General features: G+C 40.9%; 1 protein-coding gene across 1 annotated transcript in view; it reads left to right on the forward strand.

Annotated features, from left to right (window-relative positions):
- The window catches only part of LOC114033998 (rod cGMP-specific 3',5'-cyclic phosphodiesterase subunit beta), a 79,234-nt gene extending 56,400 nt beyond the window's left edge, over nt 1–22,834 (forward strand). The window contains exons 16-22 of the mRNA XM_027849645.1: nt 494–594; nt 1,037–1,144; nt 9,536–9,599; nt 10,152–10,226; nt 17,071–17,154; nt 18,178–18,334; nt 22,773–22,834. Of these exons, the coding sequence (XP_027705446.1) occupies nt 494–594; nt 1,037–1,144; nt 9,536–9,599; nt 10,152–10,226; nt 17,071–17,154; nt 18,178–18,334; nt 22,773–22,834 (651 nt within the window). The remainder of the gene's footprint in view (nt 1–493; nt 595–1,036; nt 1,145–9,535; nt 9,600–10,151; nt 10,227–17,070; nt 17,155–18,177; nt 18,335–22,772) is intronic.

Raw genomic sequence — 22,834 nt, forward strand, 5'->3', positions numbered from 1 at the left:
AAGCCACAAGAGAAAAAAGCAATTAAGTTAATTAAGTTCATTTTTAAAAATTCTCCTTTATTGAATTCATAAAAAGCCCATGATTGGTCCCAGGCTAGGGAGGGAGGAAAAAGGAATCCTCTCTTGGCCAGAAGCCTGGATGGGGTGATCTCAAGGGGAGGGGGGGGTTGCTTCTCGATGCTTCTATTAAAATAATTTTGAGAACCTTTCACTGAGTTCAAATGGCAAGGAGAGTTTTATTAAACCAATTATTTTTTAGTTCACTGTTTGTTTGATCAAACTGTTTCCTAAATTGGGAAGATACGTTATAGATTTTTTGGAGCCCAGAATCAAATTGTTTTCTGCACTGGGGTAGCACCATCTGCTGGCTTCCAGACTAGCTGTTTCTGTCCATGTTCCTTTTCCCATGAACCATGTGCCTCTCAAGCATTGTACATTTACATATATGGCCATCCTGTCCCATGCTGGTTCTAATGTGAAATCTTTGCTTCAGAGCCTGAATATCTACCAGAACCTGAATCGTCGCCAACATGAGCACGTGATCCACCTGATGGACATCGCCATCATTGCCACAGATCTAGCCCTCTACTTCAAGTATGGTCAAGCCTCAGAGCCCTGAGCATCCAGAGTACAGGCCCCTGGATAATGGGGCAGGCTCCTTCCTTCTCTGCCATAGGAATGCTGGGCCCTAGCTCTGTATAAAGGGCATGGGGAGGGGAGGTCCCGAGGAAGGGAAACATTCAATACCACAGGAGAAGATACAAAATTGAAACCGCTTGCTTCAGGGGCTGGAGCTTTAAGACTAGGCTTGGGCTGAGGTGGAAAGAGGGAGTGGAATGGGGTGGGGTGGGAGTGGAATAATTTTCCAAGGAAAATCCCTGAAGCATTGCTAACTGGTTATGAATATTGCTGTTTGAGTCTTTGTGAAAATGGAGTAAATGTGATCTGTAGTAGGTAGGAGGATGGATATCATGCTATCCATGGGGTTGGTCTCTCTCCATGTTATGTCTGATCCCTGCCTTCTTTGTGCCCTAAGAAAAAGAGCAATGTTTCAGAAGATTGTAGATGAATCCAAGGGATATGAAGACAAGAAAAGCTGGGTGGAGTACCTCTCCCTGGAGACAACAAGGAAAGAGATTGTCATGTGAGTGACTCCTTTCAGGAGAAGGCTTCCTGATGAACAGGCCAGGGAAGGCTATGGGAGGGGCCCATATGTGATAGAGACCAACTCCTGGGGCCAATTGATTGGCTTTGATGACTGTTTCCCCACAGAGAAAGTTATTAGGCCAGTAAGTCAGTATCTGCTACAGTCAGTGACCTCACTGCTTCTTGTCCCTATCCTCCAGTCTGCCCTAGTCGGTATCCACTTTGCTCATCTCTGTCCATTGCTGTCTTCTCAATAATGAGGTCATTGAATCCTGTCTCTCTAGAGTATGACTTCCATATCATCCTCAAATTTCAATACCTTAAAAGTATCAGCAGGGAAGCTGATAGCTATGAGCTGAGTAAAAGATAGGACCAAATTGTGCTTTAATACAGGGCTTAAATTTGAATAAGTTTGAGCAGCTTAACCGCACAAAGATATTAGAGATATCCTGTATGTGTTGTTTTTCCTTTCCCTGGCTTCACTGAATGCTGTGGCTATCCTTGATCCCTTTCCCATTCAAAAAGGGGAGGAGGGAGGGGGAAAGGTCAGTTTTCTGGAATTAGGTGAGTGTCTGATGATTCAGCTTCTCTGAGAGAGCCTGGGTTATGATTCTGATTGGTCACCTGCCTGAGTATCTGGCCCCCATCCCCCTCAAGGGGTGGTTTGAGAACACCCTAGATCCTACTCCTCTTCTTTATCACTGGAAGGCCCGACACTGATTGTCTCTGGAAACAACTGGATCTACTGGAGGGAGTTATTGAATAGGGAGTGTTGTAGCAATGTTGGCACATGTGTTACTATAGCCACTACACTGACTCCCATGCCCAGCCCTGAACTGTAGCCCTATCCCTACCTGAGCCTGATATTGTATTGTCACTCATCTTGGAGGGGCATTAAGACCAATCATTGACATTCTAAGCCAATACCAACTAGCATTTATGAGCTGGACCTTCGTGGAAGAATAGGCATGGATGGGGGGAGCTTTAAAATGCCATTATCAGCTGAGCAATTGTCCTGATGTAAGAGGACAGTCCAGTGTTGGGAAATGAGGGTGCTTTGTAGGGTGAGTTCTTAGCAATATTCGGTATCCCCTGTTGAAAAACTGATGCAGTGACCATAATGTTCAAATTTTGATGGGGGCAGCAATTGCTAATTGCCTATATCTCTGTGTTTTGGCAGTTACAATCATATATTTCTACACAAGCAATTCTGGGCTGGGAGGAGGCAGTATTGATGGACATATTTAGGAAAAAGCTAAATGAAGGTTTAAAAGATCTCTTATCCAGACACCTGGTTCCTATAGCCTTGGTAGAAAAGAGGAAAGGGTAGGCTTAAATGTAGGATCATATATAAGGAGCAGTAAGGAAGCCAGGAGGCAATTGCGTATGAGTAGAGGTCCATGTCACCCAGTCTGAAGGACCACCAGGGTCATGACGATCATGATTACCATTATGGTTTCCCACAACTACTGAGCTTGACTGAGTAGGCAAGACCTTCCAACACAGGGATTTCCCACTAAATACTCAGAAAATGGCACCAACTGGGAATGAGGTAGAAATTTCTGATCTAGATGAGGCAAACCAAGAAGTAGAAGAGTGGGAGACAAAGAGGCAGCTCTTCTATCATGATTACTCTTGGGACTGATACGACTTGGGGCCCCCACCTAAGACAAAAGAGGAGAGCCTAAGTGATGGTTGAATCAGAGGTTTCAGCTAACTGTATTTGCTATACCTGTATTAGGAAATAAGAAGCAATGGTCCTTTAACACAGGGCCATACTTGAAAGTGTGATCACAGTGGAAGGCTACCATCTGGAAGTAGGTCTGGTGACACGACAGAATGAGAATCAAAAAGCTGATACAGGTGGCTCAGGGGTAGTAGACATGTCTACAGCTAGGTGTATATGTAAAATCAGATGATATAACGCCAGTGTCAGATAGGAGTCAGGCTCCTCCCATAGGTTCCTTAAGTAAGAACTGTGTGTACAGGCCTGGATGCACCTAAGACTTCTCTAGTTGTGGTTAATTTCTTCCATGGAAGACAGAAGGTTTTCCCGTTGAGTACCAGGCATTTACCCAGGAATAATCAGTTGTTACCACAGAGGTAGAAGAACATAGTTAATGAGAAACTATTGCAGCTGAGTGGTGCAGTGAAGGAGATGATTAAGAAATAGAAAACTAGCCACAGACTACAGGATAGATTGGAAAACAGAGAGACCAGAAGCAGGGAGATGAAGTAGGAGGGTAGTGACTGACTGTTGTAGTAAACCAAGTGTAAGATAATAAGACCCTGGATGAAAGTTGGGACAGAGTGAATGAAGATGCAGATGTGAATTCAAGAGATGTTTCAAGGTAAGAAGTAATAGGATCTTTGGTGATTTTGTGGATAAAAGGAAGGAAGATGAAGGAAGAATCCAGGATAACCAAGAGTCTTTAGCCTGATTATCTTATGTAGTAGAGACGTCAAAGTTGGGAATAGAGGTTGACTTGGTGGGGGAAGATGAACTTGAAGAACACAGTGGCCTGAGGTATCCAAGGGAGATATCTATAAAGTAGTTGACAATGTGGACTTAGAGGTTGAGATAGAGAGATACAGGAGGATGGTGATGATGATGATGGTGATAACTTCCATTAATATAGCACTTTAAGGTTTGGAAAGTACTTTCTTCATAGCAAGCTTTCAGTTGTTTCAATTGTGTTTGACTCTGTGATCCCATTTGGGGTTTTCTTGGCAAAGATACTGGAGTGATTTGCCATTTCTTTCTCCAGCTCATTTTACAGATGAAGAAATTGAGGCAAACAGGGTTAAGTGACTTGCCCAGAGTCACACAGCTAGCTAATAAGTATCTGAGGCCAGACGCTCTGAACTCTGAGAGATGAATCTTTCTGACTCCAGGCCAGGCACTCTATCCATTGCACCACCTAGCTGCCTCCTCCACCACCACCACCACCTCCACCAGCTCGAGAGAGCATTATTATCCACATTTTAAACATGAGGAAACTGAGACTCTGAGAGGTTATGTCCATGATAATACAACTAGTAAGTGTTTGAGGCAGAATTTGGACACAGGTGTCCTGAATCCAGGGCCAGCACACTGTCCGCCCCATCATGTTGCATCTAAAGATAAACATTTTGGTGTTCTCTTCATGCAGGTGATAGTTGAAGCTATGGTTCAACCACTTGTTAGAGATGTTTAGGGGGAATTCCTGTACTGGAATGGGTCAGGATTCTGTGATAACCTGGTTATGATTGTCTTACAGATCTCTACCACAGATGATCCCTCATTATAGACAAATTTATTCATTTAGTGACTAACAGGCTCAGTCTCTGCAGGGATACATGTGAGAAAATATCTGCCCAGCTGCTAACAGGGACATCTCTTTTTCTTATTTGTTCCCCCAAAGGGAAGCAAGCAAGTTCCCCCTTAATTCAGTACCAAGGTCAGGATGAAATTATCAACCATAAATGCTGCCTCCTTCCACTGATTTCAGTTATTTTGCCTAGGGTCCAAGAGGTCTGGATCTGTACTAATTAAGACCTGAGAGGGCCTCTAACCTCCTTAGAACTCAGACAGGAGATGAATGGAAAGCAACTTTTTGGTCACTATAAATGCTTGGCTATGCCCTTTGAATTGGCCAATATACCTGCAACCTTCCAGTATTTGATTAATGAAGTGTTGGTGGATTTTCTAAATATTATGACCCTTGGACCAAAGTCTAATTTTCTTCCAGTGAAAGAAAGAACATATGCCACAGGTGTACACAGTACATACCTTACTGCTCTACCATGGTTTATATTGTGAGCCCAAGAGATACAGCATCCATTCGAGTCAAGTAATCTTCCTAGAGCTTGTGTTTGGTCCTGAAGGACTAAGAATAGACCCATGAAATGTAGAAGCCAAATAGAAACTAGGTTCTGACAAAGGGCTTAAGGTCTAGCAATATTACTTAGAGACCATGAACTTTTACTGCTAATTCATCCCTGAGTATTCAAGACCATTGGAACCCTGACATGCTTTTTGAGAGAAAAGCGTGTCATGAATGGAGTTCAATGAGGAAGGACATTCTGAAAATGGAAGAAAGTTTTCATGACAATAACCATACCCCGTTTGTCTATCTTTTTTATAGAGAAAGATATCTTTGGATTTGTTACTAGAACCAATCTTACTTAAAACCTATTAGAAAAGGGAAACAGGTCAGAAGCTGAGGCTGTTCACCTCCCTGTTACATGTTACTCTTGCCAATTGATTTTGGCAGGGGTGAATTACACTGGGATGTATTGGGAGTCCCAGCTACCCTGGAGACATGGTAGTGCTGCTTGGAGGGACCGAAGGACTCACCATAGGCTAAACAACTCAAAAGAATTGAGTTTGTTTAAAAGAGGCCTGCATCTTCTCAGGTCATCATGCCCTTTTGGAATTCTTATTTTCACTTATTTTTTTGCCTGGATGACTGAAGTTCTCAGAATGAAAAATATTAATACCGGTGTACTATCTTGAAGTTTGGTACTCTAGAAGAAAGAGGCCTGGTTAGAGCCATTAGTCACCCCTAAAAATGTCACAGCAACAGTGGAGAAATAGAAATGGATCTAGCTATAGTGCTTACAAGGGCATGTCATGGTACTATTATGCTACAGAGAGGTGATTTTACTGACTCATTGTGATGTTCTATTAACTGGATATCCAAGGGAGAGGAAAACCAAGAATTTAAACTAGTTGCATTATTGGTGTTCAAACCAGGGCTAAAATGTCATCCAGAGTTATACTCAAGACTCTGATTGTTGTGAGCATGGGGGACAAAAACCTGAGAGAAACACCGCAGGAGTTCCTGTAGCCTTTGGATATGGTATCAGGAAAAACTTAACTAATTAACCCATCTCACAGAGGAATAAACAACACTTTGTGGAGAATGTGCCCTCGGATCTTGTGTTTCAAGACACCATCCACCCCTCAGAACAAATGGCATTTAAAAAAAAATAAGGTCATACATGCATGTGGGTTTCCTATGAAGGGAAATATTGTAAATAGGGGCTCACAATGAACCTCCAAATGCTGGAGAAGGTTTCAAAAGAGTTAGATGGTGAGTTACCATTTGCCATGATCTACTCCACACAGGCCAATGGACACATAAAACCTACAAGACAGGACATAAAGTCAGATCTACACTGTTGCACTGCACACTCACAGCAGGATTGGGATGCATCCTGTCAATGGCAGAGTCCTCCAAAAATAACATGAAAAACTCTGCCTTTTCAAATGGCCTATAGATTCTCTCTACATACAGTACATCCCAAAAGTCTTAGTGCAGTTCTGAGGTTGTTGTTTTTTAAGTAATTTCAAAAGTACAAATGCTACTAATCCCTCCTCATGATAGCCCTTCAAATACTGATAGACAGCTGTCACCCCTAACTCCCTCCTCTTACATTCCCAGTTCCTTCAACCAGTCTTCATGTGACATGGGCTCAAGGACCTTCAATAGTCTAGCTGCCCTTCTCTGGACATTCTTTAACTATCAATGTCTTTTTTTTAAAAAAAATTAATATTTTATTTTCCCCCCAATTACACTTAAAAATCAATTTTTAACATTCATTTTTAAAAATTTTTTGAGTTCTAAATTCTCTCCTCCCTCCCTCTTCAGCCCCCCCATTGAAAAAACAAGCAATTTATTTAGGTTATACATGTGCAATCATGCAAAATGTATTTCCATGTTCTTCATGTTGTGAAAGAAAACACACACACACACACACACACACACACACACACACACGCAAAAACACAGGCAAAAAAACCCAAGAAAAATAAAGTAAAGAAAAAGTATGCTTCAATTTGCATTCAGACTCCATCAGTACCTTCTCTGGAGATGGATAGCATTTTCCTTTATAAATCCTTCAGAATTATTGATGTCATTCTTAAATCATGGAGCCTCAAACTGAACACAATACTACAGATAAGGTCTGATGAGGGCAAAGTACAGTGTTCTTATCACCTTCCTGCTCCTGGAAGTTACGCCTCTGGTTGCCACATCCCACTTCTGACAATCATATTGGGTTTTTGATACATTTTAACCTCCCAGATCTTTTTCAAAACAACCACTGTCTTTCCATGCTCCTCCCATCTTATACTTGTGAAGTTGAGGGGTTTTTTGTACCCCAGTAAGACTTTATATTGATCTTTATTGAATTTCACCTTATTAGGTTCAGCCCAATGCTTTAGCCTATTAAGACCTTTTTGGAGCCTGACTCTGCCATCCCATGTGTTGGCTGTTTGTCAACAATAGCTTTGTGTCATCTGAAACTTTGATAATAGGCTTCTGAAACTATGATTATTATTATTCCCCCTTTTTTAGAGTCTCTCAATTAAAATTCTTCTTTCTGTATCATATCTGCTGCTGCTCATGTGGTCTGTGGCTTGATGGAAAAAAAATATGAGCCAATTTTCCCCTCTCCCTCCATTTTCAGTTCAAAACCCTCTTGATCAGAATTCTGGTCAGGATCTGTCCTTCTTCTCAGCCCCCATGTCATACCTGATCAGTGTCTCTGGTCAGTTGGTTTTATTCCTAATTGATGCCTCCTCTGTCAGTGTCTTCCTTAGACAATGTCTCTTGTCAGAATTCCATTAGTCTGATCCTTGATAAATGCTCCTTTCACATGCATTTCTCAATCTTTAGTGTCTTTCAAATATGTGCGAGCACATGCATATACATACACACATACATCTAGAGGCTTTGTGTGGCTCTGCTCAAGGAGGACAGACAAATTCACTCATGACATTCTCTTAACAATAAAGGGGCATGCACAGATAATGAAATGGTGCTATTGACTTCATCAATATCATTTTCAAGATAAGAACATGGAGACCCAAAGGATCACATGAATTAAAGAGATAGTTAATGAGCATCTAGAAAAGCAATGGTGATCAAAAAGGTTCAACATGGTTTCCTCATGCCAGTGAATGAGTTGAGTGTGGTCATGCCACACTAAATATATTTCCTTTTGGGGGTAGAGTTATTAGACTGGTAGATCAGGAGAATGTTATAGAAGTACTCTAGATACTAACAAAGCATTTTGACACAGTTAATCATGTTTTTGTTGTGCAAAATATTGAATGACCAGGTCCAATGAGTGACCATTAGCCATCAACTTGGAAGGCAGTTTCCAGGGAAGTGTTCTAGGAAGCTGTGCTTGACATGTTTCTGTTAAATTTTTTTTTCACTGACTTGGATAATGGCAAAGATAGTATGCTTATCAAATTCACAGATGACACAAAGCGGGGATCAATAGCGAACACACTGGATAACAGCATCAGGATCTCCCCCTGCCTTCCCCACCCCCAAATCTCAGCACATCTAACTCTGAACTGGATTTGTTAAGATGAAATATAGTATTTATTTCTCTTAGGGACTCTCCCACTTCTTCCTCTCCTTCCTTTTCACAACTCTTCTTCCCTCTGGAGTCTCTGGAAGAAATAGAAAATGTCTATTATTCTTTGCTCTCCTCAGTTCTTTCTGCTACCTGTGGCAGGGATGTAACAGGGGTAATTCTTTCTTCATACTCCCTTCCTGGGATATCAAGTAGGTGGCATAATGGGCAGCAGAACAGAAAATAAAGACACAAGCATTTATTAAGCACCTATTATGTGCTCTGTGCTTTATAAGTGCTTTACAAATATTACCTCATTTGGTCTTCACAACCACCCTGGGAAATAGGTGCTATTATTATCCCCATTTTACAGTTGAGGAAATGGAGATCGACTTGCCCAGTTATTAAACGTCTGAGGCTGGATTTGAACTTGGGCATTCTGGAACTCCAGGCTCAATGCTCTATCCACTGCACCACCTAGCTGCCTCTAGTGCCTCACAGTATAGTAGACAGTCAAGAGATCTGGATTCAAATCCCAATTCTATCACAAACTAAACAGGTTACATTGAACAAGTCCCTTCACCTACCAGGGGCTCAATGTTCTTATCTATACAATGGAGGGGGTTGGACTAGATCCCTCCACATTCTGCTATTTTGTGACTATAATACTCTGGGAGAAGTGAGAGGTAGCAAGAACTGGGAGTAGAGGGGCTGAAACAATGGGTAGACAGGAAGCTTGAACACAGAATCAGGATAGGCCCTTCCTAAAGGTTGAATTGAATTGAAGTGGGGATGTGAGTGATAATTGAACAATGGGTTGAGGGGGTGAGTGATGGATGCAGCTGAGTGCTAGATGAACAATGGGTACAGGAATGACTGATACCTTCTCTAGGGGGACATTGGGAATTTACCTGCAAATAGTTCTTGTTTCTTGTTGGGCTCATGTTTTCTCATAGGTAGGACATGGGTAGAGTGTGAGGAGATCTAGGCATTGCTAAGGGTAGATTCTGATGCTGCCCTTGCTGTCTTACAGGGCAATGATGATGACTGCATGTGACTTGTCTGCCATTACCAAGCCATGGGAAGTCCAGAGTAAGGTCAGAACCTGATGCCTTATTCTTTGCAGTTTCAAGCTTTTCATAAAAATGTTTATAGTAATGGTATCCTGAGCACCTCCTCCCACCCAATGTTCAGACTGTCTCCCAATAGATGCCATAGGGCAGATGACCACTATACTACAAGATTCCCTTAAAAGAGGAAATTTGAGTAGATGGTGGTGTTGAAATAAACTTAGGATAGTGACTCTATCTTCTGAATTGACTATATATAATATATATATATATAAACATGTGTGTGCATACATGTATATACATATACACATACATACATATACATATATGTGTGTATATGCCAGTGCAACAACCAGTGCTACCACAGAGGACTGTCAATGTTGATTCCCATGGTTGTTGGACTCTATGCCCAACATTAGCTGAGGTCTAACTCCATTTTGTAGGTCAGGGGAAAGAGTTACCAGGACAGAAGAGACCAGTGGCCAAGAGCAGAGAAAGTTGCCCGGGCATGGGGAAAGCTTACAATAATTCTAGATATAAAATCTATCAGGATTAAACTCTCTTTCCTATGGTACATAGGTAGCATTGTTGGTGGCTGCTGAATTCTGGGAGCAAGGAGACTTGGAGAGAACAGTGCTTGACCAGCAGCCAATTGTAAGTATTGTATCTGTATTCCATACACCTAGAGTAAAGAAATAGAAATCTAAATTTGAAAAAGATCCAGCCAACCTTCCTATGTATCCCCTGAGGTTCATTCAGCATAATTTTTACTGCTAGCATCCAAATCCCATTTATTCATCCTTGTTTTAATGTTGTTAAATGGTAGGGTCAATCTGTAAAGCCATTCTATTCTATTTTATTTCATTCTTAAGTATTGAGTACCTACTGTGTACACAGCCTTACTCTGTGCTATCTCCTGACTAAGAGATACTGGGGAGTTGGATGAGGACAAAATGTGTACCCTCATCTAATGAGCTCATAATCTGGGGGGAAACAGAGGAGCCAACTTGGGCCAAGTCCTGGGGGAGTTCACAATCTGAGAAAGACACATAAAGGTCCTCAGTATTAAAGCTGGAATCTGAACTGAGGTCTCTGTTGAGGCCAGGTTCAGCACTCCTTCCATCACACTAGGCTGCCTTTCTAAATACATAATACTGCACAGGTCTTCAGTGAAGTCACAATTGGACAAATGGGAAGATCAACACTGATCACATCACAGCAAAACTAAGGCTATAATAACACTCACACCAGGAACAACAGGTTCGGCTGACAAGGAGCAGTACTACAAAACGGATCAACGAGCAGAGTAGGCCTAGCCAGCAAAACGAGTTAAAAGTCTGGCATCTAAAACCAGAAGCCAAGAACTGATCAAAGAAAAGGGACTGTCTGGATCAGAACCACGGACAGCTCCTTGGGACCTCTAATTGTTGTTTTTGGTTCTCAACTGCCCTCTAGTGCAACCTGTAGACACCAAAAAAAAAAAATCCCTATCATAACATACCCAAAAAGTTGTCATCCTAGCCTCTTCCTGAAGACCTCCGAGGAGGGGGAAACCACCACCTCTCTCAATATCACAATTCTACTTCTGAGACCCTCAGAGTGGTCTTTGAAGCATAGATCATAGGTTTTCAGAGGTAGCAGGGACCTCTGAGATCTTCTAATCCAACCTCCTATTTTCCAGAGGAGCAAAATGATATCCAGAGAAGTGTGCAGGTGGGCACACAGGTAAGAAGTAGCATGGCTAGGGCTCGAACCCAGGTGGAATAGCTGCAAATCCAGGGCTCTTTTCACTACAGCAGTACTAGTGCCTGAGATAAATAGAAAATTTTGATGACAATTTTGTCATTGTTGTTGTTTTGGACTTGTGAGTTCATTGCTATGAACTCCTGGTGTGGAAATTGCCTCCACTGATGCAGATCATAAAGTCCTCAGTAACTTACAGTCTAAGTGAGTTGCCAAAAACACTGAGAAATTAAATGGCTTATTTATGGGTACAGAGGTAGTTTGTGTTTGAGGCACAATTGAACTCTATTCTTCCTAACTCCAAAGTCAGTCCTCTAACCAGCATGCCGTGTTTGGGGTGGGAGAAGGTGGTTAACATTTAAGTAATGCTTCAAGGTTTACCAAGAGCTTGTACATGTATTATCTCATTAGGCAGAATTATCTGCTCCCTGCCTTCAAAGAGCTTATAGTCTAGCAGGGAGATAAAACACAAATTCTGAAAATCATAATATATAACATTAGATAAATGCATTAGGGAGGTGCAAAACAAGGCACTATATGACTTCTAATGAAGAGAGTTACCACCAAGGAGGCATTGGGGGGAAGAATAGTGAGACAAGATCAATATAAGATAAATGAAATAGAACAGAACAGAATGACCTACAAACTAGTCCTGTCATCTAATACCCTTGAAACAAGGCTGAATAATTGGGACTTGAATATTGTCAGCAAAATTATGCCCTCTAGGACAATGCTGAAAAAGAAAATCGCAAGCCAGTTTCTCTTGCAAACACAGATGAAAAAAAAAATGTAGGTAGACTGTTAGCAGACAGAACACAATAGCACATTCTAACAATTTTCCCCTAGGGCCAAGTAGAGTTGCTCCCTGAAAACTATTATCACATTAACAGGAAAAGTAATGAAAATCTTATAATTGTCTCCATGGAGGCTAAGAGAGCATTAGACAAAATCCAATGTCTGCTCTTGATTAAAAGTCTAAAAATAAATTGATAATGGAGGGCTTCTCTCTTGACATGACAAAGAATATAGGATATTAAGACCAAGAGTCAACTTTACAGAGAATGGAGAAGCACCAGAGTAGTTCTCTTTCAAAATTGTAACAAGACCAGGATGTCCCATGTCACCCTTCCAATTTAATATAGTCCTAGATATGTTGCTGCTGATGTTAATGATGATGAAGGAATACATTAATAACAATAATAAGAATGATCCTTACTGAAGGACCATTTCTATCTGAACATCAAAAATATGAGATAGTAAGTGATAACACCTGTATATAGTGCTTTAAAGTTTACAAGGCACAGTAACATACATGATCTCATTAAAGTCTAAAAATAACCTTATAAGGTAGGCACTAAAGGTATTATTATTAACCCCATTTAACAGATGAAGACATTGAGGCTCAGAGAGGTAAAGTGACTTGTCCATGGTGACACAGAGGTAGCATTTGAACTCAAGTCTTCCTGATTCTTATTTCCAGCACTCTATCCACTATACCACAAGGGAAATAGAAAGAATAGCTAAAAAAAAAAAAGAAGAAGAGAGAGAAGCCAAACTATCATGTGTTGCAGGTGATCTGATTGTACAGCAAGAATATCCCAGGGAATCAGCCTCCAAAATGATGAAAGAAAATAATTGAGTTCTGCAAAGTTGGGGAGATGAGAAAATTCACAAAAATCAATTGCACTCCTACACATTCATGACACATGGCTTGCAAATACAATGAAGGAAAATTTCTGTTCACATTGGTGACAAAAAAAATTACATCCTCAAATATTGATTTAATTCAGTACATTCAAAGAAAATTATAAAATCCCAATGGAAGAATTCAATGTAGAGATGCCTCTACTTGCTGGAATGATTAAATACAGTAGAAGTAACAATATTTCCTAAGTTAATACATAGCTTTAATACAATACCACTGAAGTCTGTGCCACATTTTGTAGAACTTTATAGTGAAATTTACCTCAATAAAGTAAATAATACATGGATGTATACACTCACATACATTTATTTATATCTGTATGTATGGTGATGGGGCAGCGAGGTGGCACAGTGGATAGAGTGCCAGGCATGAAAACAGGGGGACTCATCTTCCTGAGTTCAAACCCAGTCTTAGACACTTACTAGCTGTGTGACCCTGGGCAGGCCACTTAACCCTATTTGCCTCAGTTTTCTCATCTGTAAAATGAGCTGGAGAAAGAAATGGCAAACCACCCTAGTATCTCTGCCAAGAAAATCCCAAATGGGGTGACAGTCAGACGTGAGTCAACAACACCAGCATATGATGGTGACGGCAGATTTGCCCGACAAAACTCTAAATTCATACACAGATTCTTCTTTAGGCTCTCATCCCTCAAAAGCATTCTTTTTTCCTCATTGCTTAGTCACTGTCCCTTTACCAGGATGGTATGCCAAAATCTCACATAATTAATAATCTCTGGAATATTGAGGCATTCCCTCAGACCAGGGCTAAGTGACAGGATGAGTAAAGGAGAACATTCCTAAGTTTCCTTTAAACTACTGAGCATATCATTAGACTTTAAATCCTTGGACCCAAGCTTAGGTATCCTTATCTAGTTAACTCCTTTACTACTGCAATGAAAGAAAATTCCCCAGGAGGGAAATGAGTTAACAAGGCATATAAATCATAGCATGCAAATCTATGGCCTTATGGGAAGGAGAACCATGATGGAGAACATTCGGGTGAGGATGAAAGGAGAGAAACAGAAGTTATAGTATGGTATATTATAGATTTCTTTACTCTATGGAGAAAATAGATGATGCTTTCCCTATACAGATCAAAATTTGCTCACAAGTAAGCGATGGTAGTGATAGAGACTTCCAACTTTTCATATTTCTGCATAGCAGCAAATAAATTCTTATTTCACTTTCATCTTTCAGAAGGCAGATAACAGTGAGAGGAACTATCCCACAAGAAATTAATTGAAATTAATTCATTGAAAGAAATTAATCATGACATTTTAGACTTGGAAACAGTTCATATATGCAGTAGTCTATATCTAGGACAACTTATGCATGCTGATTATAACATTGTAAACACATCCATATTAAATGACAAGAGCTCAATAGGAAAGGCAAAGGATGTGAATAATTTAGAGCAGTAATTACCAAACTTTTTTGATTCTATGCTTCTATCAGAAAAAAAGTTGATAATGTACCCAAATATGTATATTTATTATTTACAAATTATACAATATACTCCTATACAGATAATTATATGTATTATAAAACTTACACAAAATAAAATTTTTAAAGTATGATATATAGATGAATAAAATATTTTATTAATGGTACAACCCCTTTTTTCAGTAAAAACATCAATAATATTTTTAGTGAGAGCAATGTGATTGAATATGCTTTATTACTTTTGAAAATCTTGATTTAATAATGGTGACATAGACATTTGAGGGTCTGATTTTAAGTGCAGTTTATTTTCATTTTAATGCCTGTCATAGCTGAAAAGAGCTTCTCACAAAGATACATGTCTCTCAATGGAAGAAGTACATTGTTGGCTGCACTTAGTAAACCATCATGATCATTTTTCAGTTCTATCCACCAATTTTGAAAGATTTTTGTTGAAATTTGGAGAGAAGGTAAATTTCCATCTTCTCTGAAGTCATTCAGTTTTCTTGTGAACTAATTGGAAAGTGTTGTCTTTTTTATTTTTAACAAATGGGTTGAGAATTCAATGAAACTCTTTATTTGGAAGATTTTTAAACAGGTTTGAACAATTCTAAGTTTTAAAAATGTTCCAGTATGAGATGTCTTATCATAGCTAGAGAGAAGAGAATTAAGTATCCAGAGGGATCTGCAGTGCCAAATGCTGTAGAGAAGGATGAGGCTAGAGAAAAGTTCATCAGATTTGGCAATTAAGAGGTTGTTGATAACTCTGAAGAGAGCAGTTTCAGTTAGCAAGAAATCAAGATGAACAAAGAGGTTGAGAACTAGGATAATGAGATAGGAAGGAAGGAAGGAAGGAAGGAAGGAAGGAAGGAAGGAAGAAAGGAAAAATAATGGTGACCTGGAAATAAATAGGGGCATTTAGAAGAAGGGTAGGTTGAGGGGAAGGATAATGTAATGAGTTCTTCAATACAGATCACAACCCATCTACGTCTGCTCATTCAGTTTGTCTCACTCCATCCCACTAAAAGTGAGAAAAGGCCTCTTACTCCTCAGCCACTGATCCATAGAAAAGTCCATCATAGGTGCCTACAAGAGGAAGATTTTGCCTATGCATCTGCTAGTTCAAGAGCCTGGTTTAGGTTAAAAACCACCCTAAAGGGAAAGGTTGGGAACTTATGTAGCCACACCCCTGGAGGCCAGCCATGGGAATAGATTGAGTAGTGGATGAAGATAAGGTAATCTTGGTAAACTTGGAGAAAAGTCTGAATAGAATTGGAGAGAGGCTGGGATGAGACTTGTCAGACCACATTCTGACTGGTTGCTTCATAAAGTCATGACACAACCCCCACTTTGGAGACCACTGGTTTAGAGTTTAATGTTCAACCAGTCCTTCCCCCCCCCCCCGCCCCGCATAGGCACATTTGTAGCATATGTTCTGAAGCTACTCTCCCAAACACACTCCTACACACACACACACACACACACACACACACACACACACACACTCAAACTAGCAAATTCGGTTCCCAGAAAGTGACTGCTACTTCCTCCCTCAGGGCTCTAGGGGTAATCCTGAAGGCTTGAGGGAGGGGGTGTTTCCTAATTCTATAGCTCATGAGCCCCCCCACACCATGATGTGCTTCTCCTATTGATTCTTAGGCAATATTTAATTACTCATACAGGCTTAATTAGCTTTTAGAAAGGGGTATTTACTAAGGCCATATAGTAAATTGGCACAAAACTCTTATGATCCATTCTCCCACAAGTACATACGGAGTCCAGAGGAAAGTGGGCTCAAGCTCAGAAAGCACATATAGCAAAGGAATAACTCACCCTTCCTGGAAACACTTTTGAAGGAGTGTTCAAGATGTTCCCCTTAGGCATGGTGTAGCTTCTGTTGGTTCTTTTGAGAGACCTGAAGCTGCCTTGCCTCAGCATCTCTAATTTATCCTTGGCTCATGATGCAGACTCAGTTGCAGTTTCAGGCCTCCTACTAGGTCACTGATGAGAAGCTTCAAATCCACTGACCATCTTTACCAGGTCCCTCCCAGGTCACAAATCCTCTCGTCAAAGGGCAGACAAGGAGACAGAAGTGCACTCCTTTCCACCAAGGGATTCCTTCCCAGGGGCTCTGCTGTCAGATGCTTGAATGCCCAGTTTCAACTGGTTTGCCATTTTATGTAAAATCCCACAGGAGTCTGAGTTTTTTCAGCCACTCTCAACATACCTCTACTCCATTTTGTCCAATGACTTTCAAGGACTTCTCACACCTACTCTAATGCCCTTGAAGGGCTGATTGATTCAGTAGAAACGTCTAGGCCTTATTCACACCTAGTTTATGCCTCTGATTGACTGGACCGCCTCTCTTACACATTTGAAAATAATAGACAATTCTATTTCATTGGATACTAAAAGCTGTAAATGTAAGAAAGTGGCATTGATTTTTAGCTCAGACAGGCTCCAGGGAAGCAGGAACGTGTGTCTTCAGTAAGCTTAGTGTCAGGGCTCTTGGGACTCTCTTGGAGGCCTGTGCTACTGTGGGAATAATGAAGGCTGTGCCTTTAACCCTGTGTCCTCACTTGAACTTCTATTTTCTCTCCTCACCAAGCCCATGATGGACAGAAACAAAGCTGCTGAGCTGCCTAAGCTGCAAGTGGGGTTCATTGACTTTGTGTGTACGTTTGTATACAAGGTAAGCACACGATTGGGTCTCCCCAGAGGGAAGGCTGCTCTCCATATTTTAAAAAGTCAGTACATTTTTTTTTCTTTTTAATATCACTTCTACTTCCTGATAACTGGTTTCCCGACCCCGTAAAACCCTCCCTTGGAACAAAAATGCTTTTAAGCAAAACATCGCCTGTGTCTGACAATATATGCTGCATTCTGCAACAATAGTTCACCACCTGTCTACTGAGAGAAGGGTACAACTAGTTCAGAATCAGCCCTCTTTATTCAAGCTTTGTCATCATATACAACTGAATCTTTTTTCTTTTGTCCTCAGTGAGAGGACTCTGGTGCAAGGGGGAATAGGATAGCAAAGGGGGACTGCAGAGGGATGTGACTTTGAAGAGGATGGGTCAATAAGTAGGAAAAGTGAAGGCGAACAGGTCAGTGCAAGGGCAGGACAGTGAGGGGGAAGAGAACAGTGATGGGAGTGAAACAATGTGTGATGAAGATGAACACGGTTGACGAGGATGAGACAGAGAGAAAGCATGGTGATAGGGATGGGATTATGAGAGGGGATGGAAAGAATTACTGAAGTCCTGTGCCCTTTCTAAAGCAATGGCCATTATTATCATCTGGGCCAATAAGACCTAATTAATTCTGAAGAACCAAATGGTCTTTCAAGCCTTAAGTGAGCCTCCCTCCCCCACCCCCTCTACCCTACACTGTAGGCAGACAAAAAAGGAGAATATGTGGTCCTTGCCTTTGGAGAAGACATAGTCTCACACATACTGTAGGAGACATTTGTTGCCTATGATTGATTCTCTGGTGCTGGGAGCTTCAGATCCACAGTAAGAAGGCAAAAGAATTTTCCTCTTCATGGATTGTCAAAATTGAATTATGGCCTTTTACTTCCTGAGGAGCTATGTTTTAAAGCAAAACAAACTAACAAAAACCAGCTAGAATGCAGATTCAAAAGATGGCTAACATTTTTTTTCCAGATGAAATCCATGAATGTTGACCTCTCTTTCTTATCCTCTCTTCCATTCAGGAGTTTTCACGTTTCCATGGGGAAATCCAGCCCATGTTTGACAGGCTGCAGAACAACAGGAAGGAGTGGAAAGCTCTGGCTGATGAGCATGAGGCTAAAGTGAAGGCTTTGGAGGAAGACAAGAAAAAAGAAGATGGGGAAATTGCAGCAAAGAAAGGTATGGCACTATAGCCGAAATTGACCAATAAATACCATTACACCCTAAGACAAAAATTCATTGAGAACCCCAGCACTCTTAGTGCAGATACTCAGAATTAGAAGGGCCTAGTCCTAGGTCATCTAGGCAGTCTTTCCTAGAACACCCTTGACAGCTATTCAGCTTCTGCTTGGACACTACCAGTGATGGGAAGCTCACTACCTAACAAGGCAGCTCATGCCTTAATTTTTAGGAAGAAAGCCTGCCTTTTATTGAGGCAAAACCTACTTCTCTATAACTTCTACCCATTGGTCCTAGTCCTGTTTCCCAAAGTCACAGAATAAACCTGAATAAGTCTAATCTCTCTTCCATATGATAATCCTTTAGAGTGTTGAAAACAAATGTCACTCAAATTTTCCATTGGCTAAATACTAGGGGAGCTGGGAACTGAGCTTTATATAGACGGAATGGTCTCCAGTCCTTCTGCCTCCCTAGCATGTCTTCTGCATGTGCTCCTACTTAGCAATGTCCTTCCACCTGGACTCAGCAATCTCTCCAAGGTCATATTTACCTTTTTACATTCAGGGCACAAGCTCACTTTATTACTCAAACTTTGTACATGGACATCTGGGGCCATAGAAATGGTTTCAAACTTTCTCCTAGTTCACTTTTGACTGTGAATGACCTTGCACCTACCCTACTCTTATTTTCTCTTTCTCTATCACTCTTGTCCTCCATAATATCACTTTAACAATGTTATATGCATTTTTCTCCTTCCCCTCCTATATTTGATTTAAAGCCCTCTCTATGAAATTGGGAAGTCTTTAAACAAGCATATAGTTTCTGGCCCTCGTTAGAAGTTCTCCATTTCTGGCCCAAAGTCCAATATTCCAATATGTTGAACTATAGACTAGACTCTAGAAAGACACTGAATTTGTAGTTGGGGGGGATACCTAGGTTCAAATCCCAGCTAAACCATTTAATTCCAAGCTGTGAGATCTTGGTAAATTACTTAATCTCTCAGGGCCTGTTTTCTCTTTAGTAAAATGGGGATGGTAATAAACACATGCCTGCCTCCCAGGTTGTATCAAGGAATGCATTTGGTAAACTTATAACTCTTTCTCTTAGATATATATGTATCCAGATGTTCAGCTTCTCCTTTGTCTTCCACAGAGAAGAGAATAAGCATTTATTAAGCTCCTACTGTATGCCAGGCACCGTGTCAAGAGTTTTACAAATATTATCTCATTTGATCTTCACAGCAACCCTGGGTGGTAGGTGCTATTATTATCCCCATTTTACATTTGGGGAAACTGAAGCGGACAGCAGTTAAGTGATTTCCCAGGGTCACATAGCTAATAAGTGCCTGCAGCTAGATTTGAATTCAGGTCTTTCTGATTCCAGCCCCAGCACTCTATCCACTGCTTCCCAAGTCCTGATTCTCAATTGGAAGAAGAGCTGGCAATATGTCCTCCAGCTTTCTGCCCAGGATGTCATAATATCTAAAAAGATTTTTCCAGTTTCTTCTGGTGAAGCCATTCATCCCCACAAATATCAGCAGAAGTGGGTAGCTGTCATCAAGCTTAATTAGTCCCCACAGGCTTTCTGTCATATTCTAGAAATAAGAACCACAGAAAAACAGCATTCTTCCCACTTGGCTATGCCAGGTTCATTTGCCACCATTTTGCCACCACCCCCTTCCTCCTCAGCAGAGTGTAATGAGTCACTGAGACGTGTCCCTTTTACCTGGAATCAATAGTGGGCTTGGGGAAAAGGAGTCACTTTTGTTAACAGCTAGCAATCCTTCTCATTGTTCTGTGAAGCATGAAAAATGGCTTTTTCAGAGTCTTGAGAGACCTCCAGTGGGAAGGGTCTCTGCACGTTTCCCTGCCTTCCATCTCCTCCTTCGCATCACATTCTCCTATTAGTGAATGGGTCTCTTAAAAACAGTTTTGATGTCTCTTTGTTTCCTTGGAGTTTCTTCCTTCCTAGTTTTTCTCTTAGATTTCTTTCATCCTCACTGGAAACTCCTTGACTCCTCTGAAGAAACACAGAATCACAGAACATCCAGCTGAAGGGAACTCTGGAGATCCGACTAGATGGACTCCCCCAGTTCCTTATTTTTCTGGGGAGGAAATCAAGGCCCAGAGAGTGGAAATGACACAATGCACTAATGCACTAATGCACTAGTGACGAGGACTAAAATCATCTGGCCTAGTGTGCCACCCTGCCTGCCTTGTGGCTCCCCCTACGACTTTTCCCAGCTTACGGTAGAACACTCACTCAATCAGTAAATATGCATTAAACATCTACTATGTGCCAGGCGCTGTGCTAAGCACCGAGCGTGCAAAAAGAGGAAAAAGGCAGTCCCTGCTCTCAAGGAGCTTATAATCTAATGGGGAAATTGCCTGTACATTATACTAGGTCACTCCAGCATTATGCTCCTAATAAAAGCGGGGGTATGGGGGTGCTGCTTTTACACTGCTTTACCTTCCTCCTTCCTGTGCTGTCTGCCAGGCCTTATCAGTCTGCCCATTTGTGATCAAGATGCAGCTAGAGGGCACAATGGATAGAGAGATGGACAGTCAGGAAGGTCTGAGTTCAAATCTAACTTACTAGTTGGGTGACCTTGGGCAAGTCACTTAACCTCTGCCTGCCTCTGATCCCTCATCTGTAAAATGGGGATAATAATAGCACCTATCTCCCAGAGTTGTTTTAAGGATAACACGAGATAATATTTGTAAAACACTTTGCAAACTTTTTTTTTATTTTAATTTTTTTTTAATTTTTAGGTAATTGGGGTTAAGTGACTTGCCCAGGGTCACACAGCTAGTAAGCGTCAAGTGTTTGGTCTGAGGCCAGATCTGAACTCAGGTCCTCCTGACTTTAGGGCCGGCACTCTATCCACTGCACCACCTAGCTGCCTCTACTTTGTAAACCTTAAAGCACTAAATAAATGCTAGCTATTTATTATTGTTATTATTAATTGTCAACTAGTATTAGTTTATAGAGGTAACTCAGTTAACAATCATCTCATTAAACAGGTAATAGACACAGTCTACAAATACTCACGATCACAATGTAAAAAAAAAAATACCTCGTCCATCACTCCCCACTTCTGTTTACTGGGACTGTTTACCCACCACTAGGTTCCTGGTGGCCAAAAAAATTAAACATCGTTTCAAGTTAAATTATCCCAAGTTAACATATATTAAATGTTAATAGAACAGTCACAGTAGAATGCAGACAAGCATGTAATCAATACAGCATGAGTAACAACCTTCTTCCTAATAGCAACCATAACTGATAAACAATTCATATAAAAAAAATTGTGTCCTGGCAGAAGGCTCAAAGACCCAGAGTTTGCTGATTGATCTAATGACTATCAAGTTATTACATCCCTATCCTGGGTTCTGCAGAGATAGCAGTGCCTCTTCATAAGGAACATGATAGAATTGCAAGCTGTTTACAATCCAGGAGGTGGAGAACAAACAAGCTGATTTGTCATTGAATCCCTGACAATACATTTATCTTATTATCAGTTAGCTGGGTTCCTGCTCAGCTGCCCTTCAGCCCAGCCCTTAACAATCACCGGGGTCAGACAAAAAGAACTCCTTTAAACTCCCAAACCACTCCCCAAACAAAACCAGCAGCCTCAGAGATGCAAAGGTTAGGAATGGGAAAGCAATGGCAGTGATGTGTGCAGACATTTTTCTTTCCTTTGCTGGTTTCAAATCACTTTAAAATTATTTCATCCTGCACAATGGGAACAGGATTTTGCTTTAACAACATAATCTAGAATCTACTTAATCATAATAATATAAGTAGCTAGGTGGTACAAGTGCTGGGCCTGGAGTCAGGAAGACCCGAGTTCAAATTCAATCTCAAACGCCTACTAGCTGTGTGACCCTGGGCAAGTCACTTAACCTGTCTACCTCAGTTTCCTCAAGTGTAAAATGGGCCTAACCTTCCAGGGTTGTTGCGAGGACAAAATGAGATATTTGTAAAGGACTTTGCAAATCTTAAAGTGCTATCTAAATGCTAACTATTATTATTATTATTATTATTATCTAGAGTTCTTTAGAACAGAACTTGCATTAGTTTGTTGGGTTTTTCAAGGGAGGATTTGGGGGCAGCAATTGTTAAGTTAGTCTTGAAATTTCTCATACTTGTAAAGGATCTTTGGAAGCATGGCTACTGGGACAATATGAAGTAAAGATCTATAAGGTGATACCTATATTTAGAAGGGCTAATTTATTAAGCTAAGTACAACTCAAGCAGAGCTAATCAGCTTTGAGCTCACCATCCATCCTGTACTTGGCCCTTTACTGACTGTGGCAAAGTGACCTCTATTCTGAGGACCAATAAGGGCCCTGATCAGTCTAGCTCTGACCATAGAGAAAAAAACAGCAAATCTCTGCCTTAACTTTCCTTTTTTTCTGTCTCTTTTTTATTGCAGCTGGTACAGAGATTTGCAATGGAGGCCCCGCTCCAAAGTCTTCCACCTGCTGCATTCTCTAA

Source organism: Vombatus ursinus, unplaced genomic scaffold, assembly GCF_900497805.2.
Source record: "Vombatus ursinus unplaced genomic scaffold, bare-nosed wombat genome assembly UNPS02007822.1, whole genome shotgun sequence".
NCBI lineage: Eukaryota > Metazoa > Chordata > Mammalia > Diprotodontia > Vombatidae > Vombatus > Vombatus ursinus.